The sequence below is a fragment of the Desmodus rotundus genome, chromosome 3, assembly GCF_022682495.2.
Source record: "Desmodus rotundus isolate HL8 chromosome 3, HLdesRot8A.1, whole genome shotgun sequence".
NCBI classification, from domain to species: domain Eukaryota; kingdom Metazoa; phylum Chordata; class Mammalia; order Chiroptera; family Phyllostomidae; genus Desmodus; species Desmodus rotundus.
The window spans coordinates 66,989,668-67,007,013 of NC_071389.1; the positions used below are offsets into that span (position 1 = coordinate 66,989,668).

The 17,346-nt window shown below is 33.0% G+C and overlaps 1 protein-coding gene across 1 annotated transcript in view; it reads right to left on the bottom strand.

Annotated features, from left to right (window-relative positions):
- Positions 1-17,346, bottom strand: part of HFM1 (helicase for meiosis 1) — a 95,747-nt gene that overhangs the window by 62,789 nt on the left and 15,612 nt on the right. The window contains exons 6-18 of the mRNA XM_071220960.1: positions 15,936-16,006; positions 15,335-15,467; positions 14,530-14,681; positions 13,881-13,958; positions 13,255-13,413; positions 11,476-11,676; positions 11,301-11,389; positions 5,797-5,840; positions 5,593-5,694; positions 5,056-5,201; positions 4,036-4,130; positions 2,241-2,374; positions 1,427-1,474 (exon numbers count right to left, since the gene is read on the bottom strand). Of these exons, the coding sequence (XP_071077061.1) occupies positions 1,427-1,474; positions 2,241-2,374; positions 4,036-4,130; positions 5,056-5,201; positions 5,593-5,694; positions 5,797-5,840; positions 11,301-11,389; positions 11,476-11,676; positions 13,255-13,413; positions 13,881-13,958; positions 14,530-14,681; positions 15,335-15,467; positions 15,936-16,006 (1,452 nt within the window). The remainder of the gene's footprint in view (positions 1-1,426; positions 1,475-2,240; positions 2,375-4,035; positions 4,131-5,055; positions 5,202-5,592; positions 5,695-5,796; positions 5,841-11,300; positions 11,390-11,475; positions 11,677-13,254; positions 13,414-13,880; positions 13,959-14,529; positions 14,682-15,334; positions 15,468-15,935; positions 16,007-17,346) is intronic.

Sequence of the window (17,346 nt, forward strand, 5' to 3'; positions counted from 1 at the left end):
ACTATTGGTTCCCTGTACATTTTCCTTTATTTCACTTAGCATAGCCTTCATTTTTTTTATCTAATTTGTGACCAAATTCAACCAATTCTGTGAGCATCCTGATTACCAGTGTTTTGAACTGTGCCTCTGATAGTTTGGCTATCTCTTCGTCACTTAGTTGTATTTTTCTTGGAGCTTTGATTTGTTCTTTCCTTTGGGCCTTTTTTTTTGCCTTGGCGTGCCTGTTACATAAAGGGGCGGTGCCTTAGGTGTTCACCATGGTGGGGTAACGCTCCTCTGCTGCACTGTGAAGCTATATGTGTGGGAGGGTCCAAGAGTGAAGAATGGTGCTTGCTCTACTCTCTGCCAGTTTTCAGTCACTCCCTCTGCTACCCACAATCAAGTTGGGCCCTTCTGGTGCTGCTTTCCAAGTGGGTGGGTTTGTGCATGTTCTAGGACCCTGTGGGTCTCTCCAATGAACTCTTCTGTGAGGCTGGGAATTTCTCCTGCTGCTGCCTAAACCTCCACAGGTGTTTTCAATTAGTGGGTTGAGGCTTTATTTCCCCACACTGGAGCTCCGGGATTGCGCAGTCTATTTCACTTCCCCTTTGTTCCTCCCAGTTTATCTGTGTGCGAATGTGGGACCACAGGGTCCCCCAGCTGCTCCTTGCTGGCCAGCTTCAGCCTGGACCACCCAGCTGTACAATCCACCACCTCATTGTGTCCACCAGCCACCGCCTTGCTGTGAGTCCTCTCCGCCCCGGCTACCAGTCTCCACCCCTCCTACCAGTCTGGATGAATGTGTCTTCTTTATCTCCTTGGTTGTTAAACTTCCATACAGTTCGATTTTATGTCAGTGCTGGTTGTTTTTTGTTTTTAAGTTGTTGTTGTCCTTCTTTTGATTGTGTGAGGAGGCACAGTGTGTCTACCTATGCCTCCATCTTGGCCGGAAGTCAATCCTTTTTTTATTTTAAAAGATAGTTAATGAAATACTGAGTGACAAACTAGAAAATAAAGCTAGTGTTTGATAGGAACACATCATTAGGATGAGAAGCCCATAACCAAGCTAGGCTTATATTTCAATAAAAATTAAACTGGAAAAGAAAAATAAAGAGTTGTGTCTATATGTAACATTTTCAAAGACCAGAGTCATTTTTAAAATAAAAACAAATAAACCAGGTTAACATATTGTACAAAGGAAGATATTCTGATAGAATTAATAAATAGATTGATTTAGAAAAAAAAAGTGTATTTGCCAAGCTTTATTTTGGTGTGGGGAAAAAAAATAGTTCATATATTTTTTTTCTTCGAACAACAGGTTACTTTTAAAGAAATAATTCACAAAAAAATAGTAAAAATAATTTACCAAGAGAATTCTCACTTTCATAATATTTGACCTTTTTCATTAAAATGAATAGAATAATTTTTTTGAAAAAGTGTATCTAACCTTGTAATTTTGCTTCAATTCCATCTTTGTTCAAACCAGATGCGAAACCTGTATAAGTTATAAAAATTTATGAAAAATAAAATAGAAAGAACTGAATTCATCTTTATAGGCTCAGTTTATACTCTAATTAGTCCAACTAAATATTAAATATAAAATAGCTTATGAGTTAAAATAAGGCTTAAACATCTATAGAAAATAACCACTCTGTTGAAATTCTTCCAATTCCAAATGGCTTATCCTTTCCTTATTTGATTGTATAACAGTTGCCAGGGATATTCTATATATTATTTTTCTTCAGAAATCTGAATATTTTGAACCTGTGTCCATTAGAATGGTATTGCAACAAGTCAAGTTTTAATTTGATATATAGCAATCTCAATTATGTTTGTTTTATAATCTGTACCACATGAAAGAACCCTCTAGAAGCAACATAACTAGGTATGTGTTAGCTTTAGAAGCAGAATGAAAATTCCAGAAGCAGCAGTAGTACTATATACTTTTATTTCAACACCAGTTCAAATAAAATTCAAGAATTTTTTTACTTTAAATTATTTTAAATAATTTTAGGCATTTTTGTTATTTTTATTTAATTTTTTTCCAAAATGTCTATTTTTAGTGGTGCCAATTTCACAGACTAGAAGTGAAATAATTAGATGTCTCACTTTTGTCTATTCTTGCCTCTAAATGTATTTATGATTGTTGCTTTTGTTTCTGTTACCTATCAGTTTCTATAATCCATTTTGTGACCTATTAAAATAAGTATAGTTCCAACTGGCTTGAAAAAATTATGATTTTTCCAAATAAAATAACAAACCATAATGAGATGGATTTTTCAAGGCTCTGATGTAAAGCAAAGTTGATCGTATCCATTCCAAAGCAATATTTACATCTGTGATGGTATGCAATACTATTTCTGCATTTAAATGCTCGATAAGATGTCTGTGCAAACTAATGGGAAAAAAATCTTTGCATTAGACATAGGTATTTCAATGCAATAGCTCTTACTGTTAAACTTCAATAATATTTAAAATAATTCAATAATATAATTGAATAATATACTCATTACTATTTTAATTAAGATAAATTAATTTTCAAAAATATAAGAGAAAACCATTATGGCAGTTCAACTTTTAAAAATATTACAGATTTCTCTCCATTCCATGGGTCTAGAAGACATTATTGCTTTAAAAAGAAGTGGGGAATGACAACAAATAACAAGTGTTGATGGGGACACGGAGAAAAGGGAACACTTGCACACTATTGGTGGAATTGTAAATTAGTGCAGCCACTATAGAAAACAATGTGAAAACTCCTACTATATGACCCACAAATTCCACTTCTAGGTATTTATTTGGAGAAAACAAAAACACTAATTTGAAAACATATGTGGACCTCTATGTTTATAATAGCCAAGATATGGAAGCCACCTAGGGGTTCATCCATAGATGAATTGATGAAGAAAATGTGGTACAACATATATACAGTGGAATACTGCTCAGCCATAAAAAGACTGAAACCTTGTCATTTGCAACAACATAGATGGACCTAGAGAGTAGTACACTAAGTGAAGTAAGTTGGACAGAGAAAAACAAATATTTTATTATTTCACTTATATGTAGAATCTAAAAAATAAGACAAACAAAATGAAACAAAAACAAACTCACAGATACAGAGAACAAATTAATGGTTGCCAGCAGGGCGGAGGTGGGGTGTTGGACAGAAAGGGGGAAGGGAATTAAGAAGTACAAATTTCCAATAATACAATAAGTCACAGGGATATAATGTATAGCATAGGGAATGGAGTCACTAACAGGGTAATAACTATGTATGGTGACAGATGATTACTAGACTTACTGTGGTGATCACTTGGTAAGGCACATAAATGCTAAATTACTATTGTATACCTGAAACTAATATAATATGGTATGTTGTATGGCAACTATAATTAAAAATAAATTTAAAAAATAAATAAAATCTTTTAGAAATAGTAGGGAGTGAATTATATCCTATTTCCTCCAAGAGTATTATAATCAAGTACTTAGTTAAAAGGTTTCAGCTTGCCTATCTCTTTATCATTAAACAAAATGTTAAGATATAAAGAAATGTGAATATTATATTCCTCTTATGACTAATTTTTACTTTTATAACAAGCACATATGCTACCACATGCTAAGAAACATTGCTGAATAAAAATATTGTACTGTTTTTTAACTATTAAATTTCTTAAAAAGATACAAACTTTCTAGTTAAGATTATAGACAAGTTTTAAACAAATAGCCTTAGAAAAGCCCCTAACGAAATTTCCCTTTTTTAAAAAAAAAAAAAATTGATTTTATTTATTTATTTTTAGATAGAGGGCATGGAAGGGAGAAAGAGAGTAAGAACAACATCTATGTGTGGTTGTCTCTTGCATGCCCCACACTGGGGACCTGGCCTGCAACCCAGGCATGCACCCTGACTGGGAATCAAATCTGCGACCCTTTGGTTCACAGGCCGGTGCTCAATCCACTGAGCCACACCAGCCAGGGCCCAAATTTCCTTTTAATATATTAAAATATATATTATAGGCTACATTAACAATATCTTTTTTGGAACATTTTCGGTATTACCTGCTTTCTACAGTGTCACTACAAGCTAACATCTGAATATACTTCTCTTTTGTACTTAACCGCGTCATAATAACTGCAGTAGCTGTAGTGTCAAACTAGGGAAAAAAAAATAGATACACATACACACAGAAAGAGAAATTTAGTAAACATGAACACATGCTGACACCAGTCCTCTTCAATGCTCAAGACTTTGATTTTTATATTAAACAGTCCCCTGTCTTAAATAACAGGTCAAGAAGGCCTTAAAAATGTTTCTGAATTTGAATGTTAACTGAAAATTTAATTTAAAATTCTTTCAAGAGTATAGATGTAAAAACACCAATTTGGTTTCACTGTAACATAATTTTGGCAGTGGTGAAATCAAAACAATCTTGGGTAACTCTATAGAAGTTGTAATATTTGGTGTAGTTGATATATAATCTAGTTTATCCTACAAAAATTATAGATTTGTTTAAAACAAGATTTTGACATTCTTAGAAAAAATAGTCTTCCTAAATATTTCTTTAGAACCTATATGAATGACTTCTTTACTGAAGTATTTGTTAGAGTAGGGCATATTTTGCAATGTGTATGAGTTGATTTTTTATTGTCACAATACCTGGGGGCCACTAATGGCATTTTGTGGAAGGATCCAGGGATGCTACGTATTCTGTAGTGCATGACAGTCCTACACAATGAAAAACTGTTCCACACAAAAATGCCAAAAGTATCTCCAGTCAGAATAAAAAACAAAACTAAACTAAAAAACCCCTCAAAACCAAGAAAACCTTTAACAGCATACACATTCATAAATCCAAACATTCACCAACCAACCACTGACTGGAGGGAGTGTGTTTTTTGGTGAGACTTGTTTTACTTCTATTCTTTCATTAAAACAGATTTTCTCAGTGACATTTACTTTTAAACCTAATCCAAACATGAAAACTGAATCTTTTGTTTAACAAAAAAAACCACAAAAAAAGATTTTTGCCTTTTACTTTGTCTTTAAAATGTTAGAAAAAGTAAAATAGTGTGACTTACTTGAGGTCGACCAGCTCTCCCAATCATTTGTAGAATATCTGTTTCACTGTACTCTTCAAACATCCCTCCAGCATAATGCATTGTAGATTTTATAATTACTAAGTGAGCAGGCAAATTTACTCCCATAGCTAAAGTACTGGTAGTAACTGCATTAGATTAAGGAATGTTACTTTCAAGCCATATAATTTTAATGCTTCAGATAAACATTTTCTTATAAAAGATATATTTTTATAAATAAAATAGAATCCTGTATAGGGAATTTATTTAAAATGAATAAAACATTACAATGTAAAATTATACATCTTTTAAAATTATTAAATTCTTACTTTTTGTTCAAATTGCACTATGCTCAATAACATCGTAAAGAACTAAAACTGGCAACAAGTTTACTATAGCATACATATGCATGAACAGTTACATAATATTGGACTTGAGAAAAAGCATAAACAAGTCAATACTTGAGTTTTTCTTTTATCCTCTTAAAAAATAATTTTCCAAAATATCTTATAATACCCACAAAAATATTTTTTTACTTACAAAGAGCTGGTAGATCTCCAACAGTAAAAGCTCCTTCAACTACTTTTCTATCTGACAGCTCCATCCCAGCATGATGATAAGCAACACCATGTATTAAGAAATCTACAACAGAAATGTCATGTTATGTACTGTTAATATTTTATCAGCAATGGACTCTTTTTAACTATAGCTGAAATACTATTCAACAGTTACCTCTAAACCTACCTCTCAATTTTGAATCTCTTATGGAATACGTATACTTCTGTAACCTATTTAAAAATACCATAAAATTATTGAGTTATTCCCATGAATATCAAAAACCTCTTAGTTTATTATTTTGAAGCTTAAAGATATAAAAATATTTTCATACGGAGGGAGGTGGGTTTGCTTGGGGTGGGGTGGAGGGGTGGGGAGAAAATGCAGACAACTGTAATTGAACAACAATAAAAAATAAATAAAATAAAATATTTTCATAATATCCTTATTTGAAAACCAGCTTTAAAAAGCAGAGAAAAATCTACCTTCATACTCAAAATCCCTAATTTTACAACTTAGCAAAAAAATAAAATAACCTAATTTAAAAATGGGTAAAGGACCTGAATAGAAATTTTTCCAAAAAAGACAAACAAATGGCCAAAGTACATGAAAAGGTGCTCAACATCACTAATCATCAGGGGAATTCAAACCAAAACCACAATTAGATTATACCTCATACCTGTTATAATGGCTATTATCAAAAAGACAAGATAATAAGTGCTGGAGGAAAAGGGAGCCCTGTGCATTGTTGATGGGAATATAAACTGGTACAACCAGTATGGAATACGGCATGGAGGTTCCTCAAAAACTTACAAATAGACCCAGCAATCCACTTCTGGGTTATATCCAAATGAAGCAAAATCAGTATCTCAAAGAGGTACCTGCACTCCCATATTCATTACAGCATTATTTCACAATAGCCGAGTATGGAAACAACCTTAAGTGTCCATTGACAGATGAATGGATAAAGAATATGTGATATATATACATGACATAGAATATTATTCAGCCTTAGAAAAGAAGGAAATTCTGCCTTTTGCAACAACATGGATGAACCTTATGCTAAGCATTATGCTAAGTGAAATTGGTCAAAAAGAGAAAGACAAATACTGTATGGTATCACTTACATGTGGAATCTACAAAAAAAAAGAAAAAAAAGAAAGTTGAATTCATATAAATAGATAAAAAAGTGGTTGCCAGGGGCTAGGGAATGGGAGAAAATTCAGAGAGGTAGGTAAAATGGTACAAACTTTCAAAAATAAAGAAGTCCCTAATTTATCAGCTGCAACAGTGAAAATTCACTTTTAAATCAGAAATTTGAAACACTCACTTTCCACAGGAAAAAACATTATAAATGGTGATTATGTTCATAGGTCAAAATATAAGCCTACTCCTATAATCTGCCTGAAAAATATTTGTAGGAATAACAATTTTTAAAACTCTACTGTATAACTAGTAAGTAAATAAAAAAGATGGAAATAAGAAATAGTGGTTTATTGTGGTCTGAGATATGGCACTTAAACTAGGTTAGAAGACAAAAGGAACAGATTTTCTTGACAATGTGAAAAGGAATTCTGGGTACTTTTGAAGATTTTGTAGGTTGGTAGGGTTGGTTCTTAATTATGTCTAAGAACCTCCAAATTTGTGGTTTTCTATTTCCTTGTTGCAGAGATGAAACTAGCAGGCAGTTTTTAATATAACATTCACAACTTTTTTAAAGAATTCATAATGTAATAAACAGAGGAGAAGGGAAAGGACATGTTAGTACTAAGTACAAACTATGTGCGACACACTATTAGGTGTCTTAGATATGTTGTCTTATCTAATTCTCACATTAATAAGGGGAGACAGATAGCTCATTCCCATGTATCCAACCCTGATTAAGCAACTGAAGCTGAGAGAAGTGAAGTGATATGCCCAATGGTACACAGCTAGTAAAGTGGCAGCACGGCCATTCAAATCTGGGTCTTTAACTTCATGCTGTTTCTAATACCAGCATTTCATTCCTGAAAAAAACAGGAATTAAAAAATAAGGATAAAGAGAGAAAGGACAAAGAGTGAAGAAAAAAGGTAATTGAAGGAGAGAGAAACTACCCTTAAATAACTGGGTAAGAGTAAGAAATGAGAAAAAGAATAATGACACATGTTTCTGTGTAAAAAAAAAGATAATCTGGAACAAAATGAGCTAATTTGTCTGCAGCAGAGAACAGGATAATAGGGAAAGGATGGAATGGATACTAGTTTTAAGGGTAGTTATATGTTACCTATTTCAGTTCCTCACATAAATAGGTTTAGCTAAAAAATGGTAATTATGTATTAAATATTTACCTTGGGAGGCCATATAGTTATCTCTGTGAATGATGCCAACATTGCACAAGAATTCCATAAGTTTTTTAAATTGATTTAAAAGTTAATTTCTGAGCAAGAAAATAAGTCTCATTTGATAGCCACATCTGTTTCTGACTAAACATCACATAGCCCAACTTGATCAACTAGCTTACCCAACAAACAGAAGGCTCCGAACTCATAGCTACTTATAGCTTATTTACTCTCTACCTATACTTTTCTAAAAATACCAGTTTTCCCTTTACTCTATTACTAGTTTTATAATGAACTGGTAAACTTGTTTTTGAACCCCCATCTTTGTTAAGAACATTTAGAAAATTAATAATCAAGAATGTTATAAAACCAAGTGTAGCTGGTATAAGAACTATCAATTATGACTTCATTACAGAAAAGGTTTTTACCAGTAAAATGACCTAATTGATGCATACTTTCTTCCAGTATGTTTGATCTGTGGCCATAAATAGCCAAGGAGCATTCTGACTAAAACTAAAGGCTCAGGAGACATTCTCATGATGAGTTTGCTTCCAGAAGTTAACCAAATATTTTAACATATAGAAATATTTTATTATTTAAATGCACAATGCAAAAGATAAATTACTTAATAAAAAGCTAAAGAAACTGGAGCCCAAAAAAGTGGGGCATATTAAACAGGTTTGGAAACCTTTGTAATAAAATGTGGGGCTTGATAGACAAAAAGAAGCCTTGTGGGAGTTGCTGGAATGTGACTGGTTAAATGGGAACTGACAGAAGCAGTAGTCAATACCAAATCAAAATGGTGTTCCATTCCATTCACTTACGCTTTTCTCAGGGAATGAAGCAAAACCAGAACATACAAATGAGATTCTCTTTAACTGGTTATTGTTCCTAGTAAAGAATGGCTGTGATATTTGATAAATATTCTTTGGAGTGTAAAACAAAGAGGTGGATAGAAAGAAATCTATGCTATTATTATGCAGTTAACACTAATTTCATTTTTTCCCTTTCTGTCTGCCTCTCATATGCCATCTACTTTTTGCCTGTAAGCAATTTGTTGGTTTCTCTAACTCTCTCTGGTTCTTTACTGTATCTTATGCCTAATCATGCTTTACTGGTATTTGTAATAAAAGCACGCTCTACATGCTTCAAACCCTAAAGATTTTTTTCATGTGGCAGTAAATAAGGGGATCAAATTAAATCCTTCAAGTGGAAGTAAAATTATGAAAACAGTATAGAGTATGAATAAATGGCTACATAGGTAATTCTGTATTAGAAAAGATGGCCAAAGAACCACCTTTTTAATGAACAGAAGGGCAAAGAATGTCAGAAAACTAGAGAGATGTCTTCTAGGCTGGATACGCATCTTTGGTTGACAAAGTGACCAGAGGTGGAGGCCACAGGATCCAAAGTGCAGAAAAGCACATCCCCCCTATACAAAATTAGTTAGAAAAATTTAATCATCCAATCCAATTTTAGTCTGAGGTCTATAACTAAACATGTTTATTGAGTCCCAAAAGTTGTTATTAATCATAACAATATGCTAATATTAATTAAGTAGTAACCATTTGCTGGCACTCTGGTGGGAACTACTAAGAATGAGCTATAAATAAGATGATCATAAGTCCTCCTTTCCTAAATAAATTTATAATCCAACAAATAGAACAGGTATTAAAATAACAATTAAACAATTATAGCAAGTGCTATGAAATAAAAAGTACATCTATAAAAAGTAGATAAAGGGAAACTGAAGATCATTGAACACTTTCCAAGAAACTGACATTAAAGGTAAAACTTTAAGGATGAATAAGAGTTCGGTAAAAAACAAACAAACAACAAAAAAAACATTCTAGGCAAAGAAAACAAGGTAGGAAAGCCCTATATGGCTTTCAGTTTGGTGCATTTATAGAACAGAGAGTCCAATATGGCTTGAGTATAGTGAGTAGCGGGGGAGCATGGTCACGAGGAGTCTGGAGAATTAGCCAGATACCACATTACACAGGGTAATGCAGGCCATATTAAGGATTTAGGATTTTATCCTGAAGACAGTAAGAAACTATTAAAGGGTTTTAAGCAGGACACTGACATACTTAGATTTCGAATTTTAAACAATCACTCTGCTATGTAGATAATAGACTAAAGTGGAAAGAGTGTGTGTGTGTGGGCAACAGATAAAAGGCAAGAGATTAATAGTGACTTGAAGTAGAGAGGTGGCAGGTGCTAATGGAGACAAAATAATTGAGATATACTTAGAAGTGAGAATAAATAGGACTTAGTAATTGACTGCCTATGGGAAGGAAAGTGAGAGAGAAGTCAATGACAGATTTCTGCTGTAAATAACTAGGAAGATGATGGGTAATTAAGATGGGGAACACTGGAGGAAAGGCTGGTTTCAGAGAAAGAACCAAGGTTCTGTTTTGGACATAATAAATTTGAGATGCCTGTAGACGTACAATTGGAGATGTCAGTTAGGCAGGCAGACTGTAGACATAGAGCTCAGAATGGAGATCTGGACTGCAGCTAAAAATGTAGGAATTCACAGACATACATAAATGTGTGTACATATATACTCTGAACCCATGATAGATACAATTACCTAGCTGTGTGGAATTAGAAAGAATAAACCTTGGATAAACCTTGGAGAGCACCCCTAGAATGTTAACATTTTTTAAATTAAATTATTTCTACTAATTTTTTAGAGAGAGGGGAAGGGTGAAAGAAAGAGGTGGGGAGAAACATTGATCAGTTTCCTCTCATACGACCGAGGACCAAACCTACAACCAAGGCATGTGCCCTGACAGGGAAATGAACCAGGGACCTTTCAGTTTGTGGGACAACACCCAACCAACTGAGCCACATTGGTCAGGGCTAGAATGTTAACATTTTAAAAATGTTAAAATGTTGAGAGTTGGGTAGAAGAGGTGAAAGAGGGACTGCGAATCAGCCACCAGCAAAGAAGGAAGAAGGTGGGTAGATAATGATCACGGAAGCATAGAGACCAGAGTTTTTAAATAAAGTGGGAGTGGTCAAATGTGTTAGAGGCTCCTGAGAGATGAATTAGCAAGATCCCCTTTGGTGAAAGATTACAAAAGATGCTGGATTGAATGTGGATAAAAAAAGATGATAACAATAATATGAATACCCTGTCAAGAAATCTAGCTATGAAATAAAAAAGACAGGATTATAGTTGCCCTAAGATTTATTATCTCATTCAATCCTCCATATTACTATTATGCTTATTTTATAGATGAGGAAAGTGAGGCCTAGAGGGTCAAGAAACTTGAAAAGATTATAAAATTAAGCCAGTTTTCTCATCTCGTCTAGATGATCCCTAAAAGTCTTTCTACCTCCAAGGAAAAAATGAAAAAATATACCTCTGTTTTTGTTCCACAGTCATAATAAATTTAGCATTTTTCACAAGGACAGAAGCAGCCTGTTGCACACCTTTCCTTGTTGCACAAAACTAAAAATGAATGAATAAGTTTTGTATTAAAAATACATATTAAAAGCTGGGCATTACACTAAAAAATAAGCAGCCAAAATTCATACCACAAGTGTGGGTTTCTGATCAGAGTATGTTTGTATAACATTGGCAATTTTGTAGTTGAGGGCTAAATCAAACTTAAATTCAGTTTGGTTACTACAGCAGGGAAATCCAAGGACCACTTTCCGAAGTTTCACTGGTCTGTGTCTCTCATCCATTTTCAGACATACAGCAGGTCTTTCACCATTTGAAAGCCATTCTGCAATCTTTAAATAATAGAAATGTATACATTGAGGTTTTTTCCTAATAAAGTTTTATGACTAAAAATAACCCAATTATAGACCACATTAAAGTAGAAGTATAAAAATATGTAATCATAGTCATTTGCACTATTCTATTGATATGTTGGTAAATATTGTATTACCAACAGCATATTTCAAGATTATATACATTTTTTACCACGGTAAACTTCCAATTAATTATTATTATTTTGTTTCCTTTTCCTTATTAAGACTCCAAAGTAAAATTAAATTGATTTTGGCACAGAAATTGAATTTCTCACTATCACTGTAACTTCTTTGCTTTTTCAGAACTATGTCTAGATATGGCTGACACTACTGTGTCATCTTAAATGCTAGCTGAAGAGCAGCAAAGTAAAGGTTGGCTTAGATTGGTAAGGGTTGACAAGTTTTAAATGAAAAGCAAATAAATACTTGAGAGATGGCACTGCCAAAAGCACATGTCAGACTCAGTGCTGGAGTCACTAGTTGGAACTGTGTGGTGAGCAATCCTTATCTTCATATAGTCTGCTTAGTAATCAGGCTTCATGCCCTTCTATGAACCTGACCATTGCTTTGACTGGAAGGCAGATTAATGAGTTTCTAGTTGCACAGGAAAAATTATTGAAACATTTTCAATGCTACCATGATTAGGGAGGAGATCACATAAGAATTTAGTTTGAGAGTGGCAGCAGGCCAATGATAAAGACCTTAATTTAGGGAAAAATTAAGAAAGAGAACTTGGTTTTTTATTGTTCATATATACTTTAAAATGTTCTCTATTAGTCTTGAATATAAATAAAAGTTGTCATTTTTAAGAACAAAAATGACTAATTGTGTCAAATTAAAGATAATAGCCAAATTTTCTATTGGATTAGACAATATAGCAGCTTTTTGTGAAAATAATTCCTAAGTAATAGCAGGAAGAAAAAGTCACATTATAGTAGGGTGAAAAGTAAATAGGAGTGAGAAAGCAGAGAAGGATTGTATCATTTTTCAAATTTGAAAAAAAATGAAGAAAAATTTAGGACATATATACATTATAGAAAGTATAAAACTGTATGTAATTATTTATTTTCATGTCCATGTACCCCATTATTCATGAGATTATCCTTAAGGACAGGGTCTATATGTTTTCACTTTTGCATCTATCATTAGTGTTTACCACAATGCTAGGCACACAGAATTGGGGAAGGTGGATGGTAATGAACTAACCAATTATTTTTATTCTCCACCATATTCTGCTATACAACTAGAGTCAGCTGGTTCCAACTACCATTACATATTAAAAGTCATGTTATTACAAGGTATATGAAACTAAGACTTTTAGATACTAATAAACAACAGACTTACCCCAAAAAATGTTTTATTAAAAATAATCACTCAAATTTTACAGCCTTAATGCTGCCTTCCCTATGAAATCTAAACATTACTTTCTACAACATACTTCCTATTAAATTGGTGAAGAGACTAACAACAACAACAAAACCCTCAGTTTTCTCTAAGACTAAAATGACTAAATATTTAACTAGTCATAAAAAATTTCAGACTAAAATTTCAACTTACATCCTCAGTATTTGGAATTGTTGCAGACACTGCTACAAATCTCATTGGAATAACAGAACTGCTATTTTCTGAAGTATGAGATAAAGATTGCACAGTTTTCATTCTGCTAACTACAACTTCAAGAGTTGGTCCACGATTTTCATCTTTTACAACGTGTACCTAAGAAAGGAATCAAGAAAAAAAATCATTAGCTATAAAAATAAAAAAATCTGCCCTGGCTGGTGTGGCTCAGCAGATTGAGCACTGGCCTGGGAACCAAAGGGTGCCTGATTTGATTCCCAGTCAGGGCACATGCCTGGTTTGAGGGCCAGGTTCCCAGTAGGCGTCATGAAAGAGTCAACCACACATTGATGTTTCTCTCCCTCTCTTTCCCCCTTCCTTCCCCTCTCTCTAAAAATAAATAAATAAAATCTTTTTTAAAAGATAATTTTAAAAATAAATAAATAAATCTATCTAATCAATTAAAATTTGCAAGAACATTAACGCTCATCCTTAGAAAAATAAGTATTTTCCAATTAAAGGGATAAAACAAACATATAGTTTGGTTGAAATGTCTTGCTTTTCTCTCTATCCATTCTAGTCATCTTTTTTTGTTTATTTCTGAAAGTGAATAATGTGTTCACTACCTCATCAATGAGAAACAGTCGAACCAGTTGGACCAAAGAGTTGTCTCTCCATTTCCTAGTCATGCTATCCCATTTCTCCTAGGGAAAAAAGTACAAGTGGTTTGACACAATGGATTGTAATAAATATTATTGGGATATCAATAAAATTTTTAACATTATGTGTTACAAATCGATGGGCTATATTTTAGTTAACATCTTAAAAGTATTGTGAAAAAGATTTTTAAAATTTGTATAGATTTTGACAGCCTTTCAAGTGTTTAAAAAATTGAACTTCCATTTATTTTTAAGTTTAATCAAAAATATTCAAAATTATAGTCTTATTACCTCTTTTAAACTCTATCAAAATCCTTCCTCTGCAACACATAATACTTGGGTAGAAGAATACAAGGAATAAGTATGATTACAAATTATCTACAATAACAAACTGCCTATTCATATCTTTTGTCTATTTTTCCTATTTGGTTGTTTGTCTTTTTCTTATTAATTTGTAAGTATTCCTTATATATCCTGGATATTTACCTTTTGTTTGTTTTATTACATTGCAATTATATTTTTCTACTTTGTATTTTCTTTTAACATTTTTTCTTGGTGAAGAGAAATAGCTATTTTCTAATAAACCATGAAAATAATAAAGTAAAATAACACCTACTGGAGTTGTCATAATAATATGGGCATACTGAATCTCAAATAGGTCATCCATTAGTGTATCTCCAGTGAGTTCTTTACACTTCAATCCTATTGGTCCAAATTTTTCTTTCCAGTCATCAAAACGCTGACTACACAGGGCTTTTATTGGTGCCACTATAACAATATGAGATATTTTGAATGCCAGTGAAATTTTAAAATTATTTTCATAAAAACACTGGTTAATAAAGTTAAGATAAAATACCTATCTAGGTACTGCCTAATATTTATAAATTAAAAATTAACAATAGAAGCATATTATTCAGAGTTACAAAAGTAATCACCAAACAGAACTAAAAACAGAAAAAGAAGTAATTGCTCAGCTAATTGTAACTAAGAATGAAGAGAAGTAGATCAAGAGATTGTTTTTCGTTATAATCCCTTTGTGATTATTGATTTTTTAACCATGTGTGTAAATTACTTTGATGAAGAATTAAAATATATATATATATATATATACTTAAGAACGAAGGGTTCCTGTGGGAATTTCTAGAATTATAAAATGTTTGATTTTATTTGTTCATCTTGCTTGTCCTTTTAAAAATAGGACTGTTAGGGCCAAATTCTCAATTCAAATATTACTTTGTATTTATAACTGAGCAAATGTGTTTTGAATTTAATGTAACAGGTAAGACCAAATGTGAATTGTCTTTATGAAAAAAGTATAGAAAACCAAGTAATAAGTATGATGAGTTGAATTTATTTCTTACTTTAGCCTCAGTGGTTTTTCATTATTATAATTATTGCTCTTAAAATATATAAATACTTACTGTAAACAATTTTAATATTTGACCATGGCAATGGTACTTCCATTAACAATCTTGTTATAGCAAGTTCAAACACTACAGTTTTCCCAGAACCAGTTGGAGCACAAATCACAAAATTCCTATCTGTGTAAAGAAGCTAAAATATAAAATTTAATCAATCATGTAATATATAGAATTTTTCATTCACATTCTCAATTTGTTATAAAATATGCCTTATGAAGACTCTATGGAATAATAAACAGCTTAAACATTTTTATCTCTAAACTTATTAAAATTATGACCTTGCTCTAGATCTTACCACCTTAAAAAGTAACACTATTAAAATTTACTATCTTGTTTTGTCAAAGTAAATATGCTAGACCTAGAAGAAAATCAATTCTTTAGTTTCCAGACAAATTTTTATAAGTCTAATAAATAGAAACCAACCCACCTATGAAAATCACATGCATTCATTCAACAAACATTTTTTGAACTGCTATAATGTACCAGCCACTGAGTGTGGCACTGGGGACATAAAGTGAATGTGATCTAGTCCCTGCCCTTTAAGAGCAAACAATCTAGTAAGAAAAAGCAGAAAAGTAAATAATTATAATAAAGTACTTACATCATCAAAGGCTTTGGACTGTATATAGTTGAAATATGGGAACTCTTTGAAAATACTTCTAAATTTTGCCGCTTAGTATAACATTAAGGAGTCAAATATTTTGGAATTTTAAACATTGGTTACTTTTAATTTTAAAATTAAATTAAATTAAAATTGACTGCCAATATTTATTGATCAAGCTTTAGTACTTGCTATTTTGATATCATAAGAAAGGAATTAACAGATAGAGGAAGGGACCAAGATGGCAACATAGGATGCCCCTGAATTTCCCTCCTCTCACGGATCCACCAAATACACACCTACAAGCAATAAGTATGATTACATCTACACACAGAACAATTTCCTCTGAGAGAAATCCTGAAACTCCAATTGAGTGACTCCTATACAATGGATAAATGAGAAAATGACATTGAAATAGGTAGTAAAGGCTAGGACAACTCTCACCATAAATTCCATCCCTAGCATACCACCATACGATTGGAAAGGAACCCCCAACTCCCACCTTTTCCTGAAGAGCAAAGGGTTTAAATTACACATGTAGTGACCAAACTTTTAAGGCTTCCTACCTGAAGGATAAGGCCTCCCAAACATCCAGCTCTGTAAGCCATAGGGCTTCTTGCATTCATGAGTTCCACAGGACTACAGCAAAGACCAGTTTTCACATGGGCACAGGAACATAGCCCTCCCCACACGCACTCCCACAGGTACACATCCAGGCTCAGCACAGAGGGGGCAGGCCCATCTCCAGTTTCTCCCTTGGAAGGAATACAACTGCATACTTTCTCAGCTGCTGCCTGAGGCTCTAGCTGCTAATCAGAGTACAAATACTACACTTATTTAAGCAATTATATTTTCATGAAGATACACAAAATGTGCTGGATTGTGATAAATGTTCCTGTTAAAAGTTAAATGAGAACATATTATTTTTCTGATCAAATCCCCCATTTCTCTCAAAATATATAGCTACAAGGCCCTACATGATCTTGCCTCCTCACCTCCAGCTCCACCTTTGTGTTTCTGACCTCATGTCCTACTACTCCTGCCTGACCCATCTCCTCTACCTATATGGAATTCTTTTCTGTTCTTCAAAAACATCAGCCAAATTGGTGTTCACACTGTTCTTCCTTTCTATTTCCTTGGGTCTTTCACTTCAATTGCTTACTTACATCTCACCTTCTCAAAAAGAGCTACAGTAATTATATAATTCTTATCCTAAGTCCCTGATCCCAGCATTCCTATGCTAATCATCTTTACTCTGCTCCACTTTTTTCTTTCTCCCTATTACTCATTATCTTCTAAAATACTATATGATTTATTTATAGATTTACAATTGTTATCATGTCTCCCAAGAATGTTAACTCCTCAAAGACAATGATTCACTGTCTGTTTTCTTAACTGACATATCCAAAAT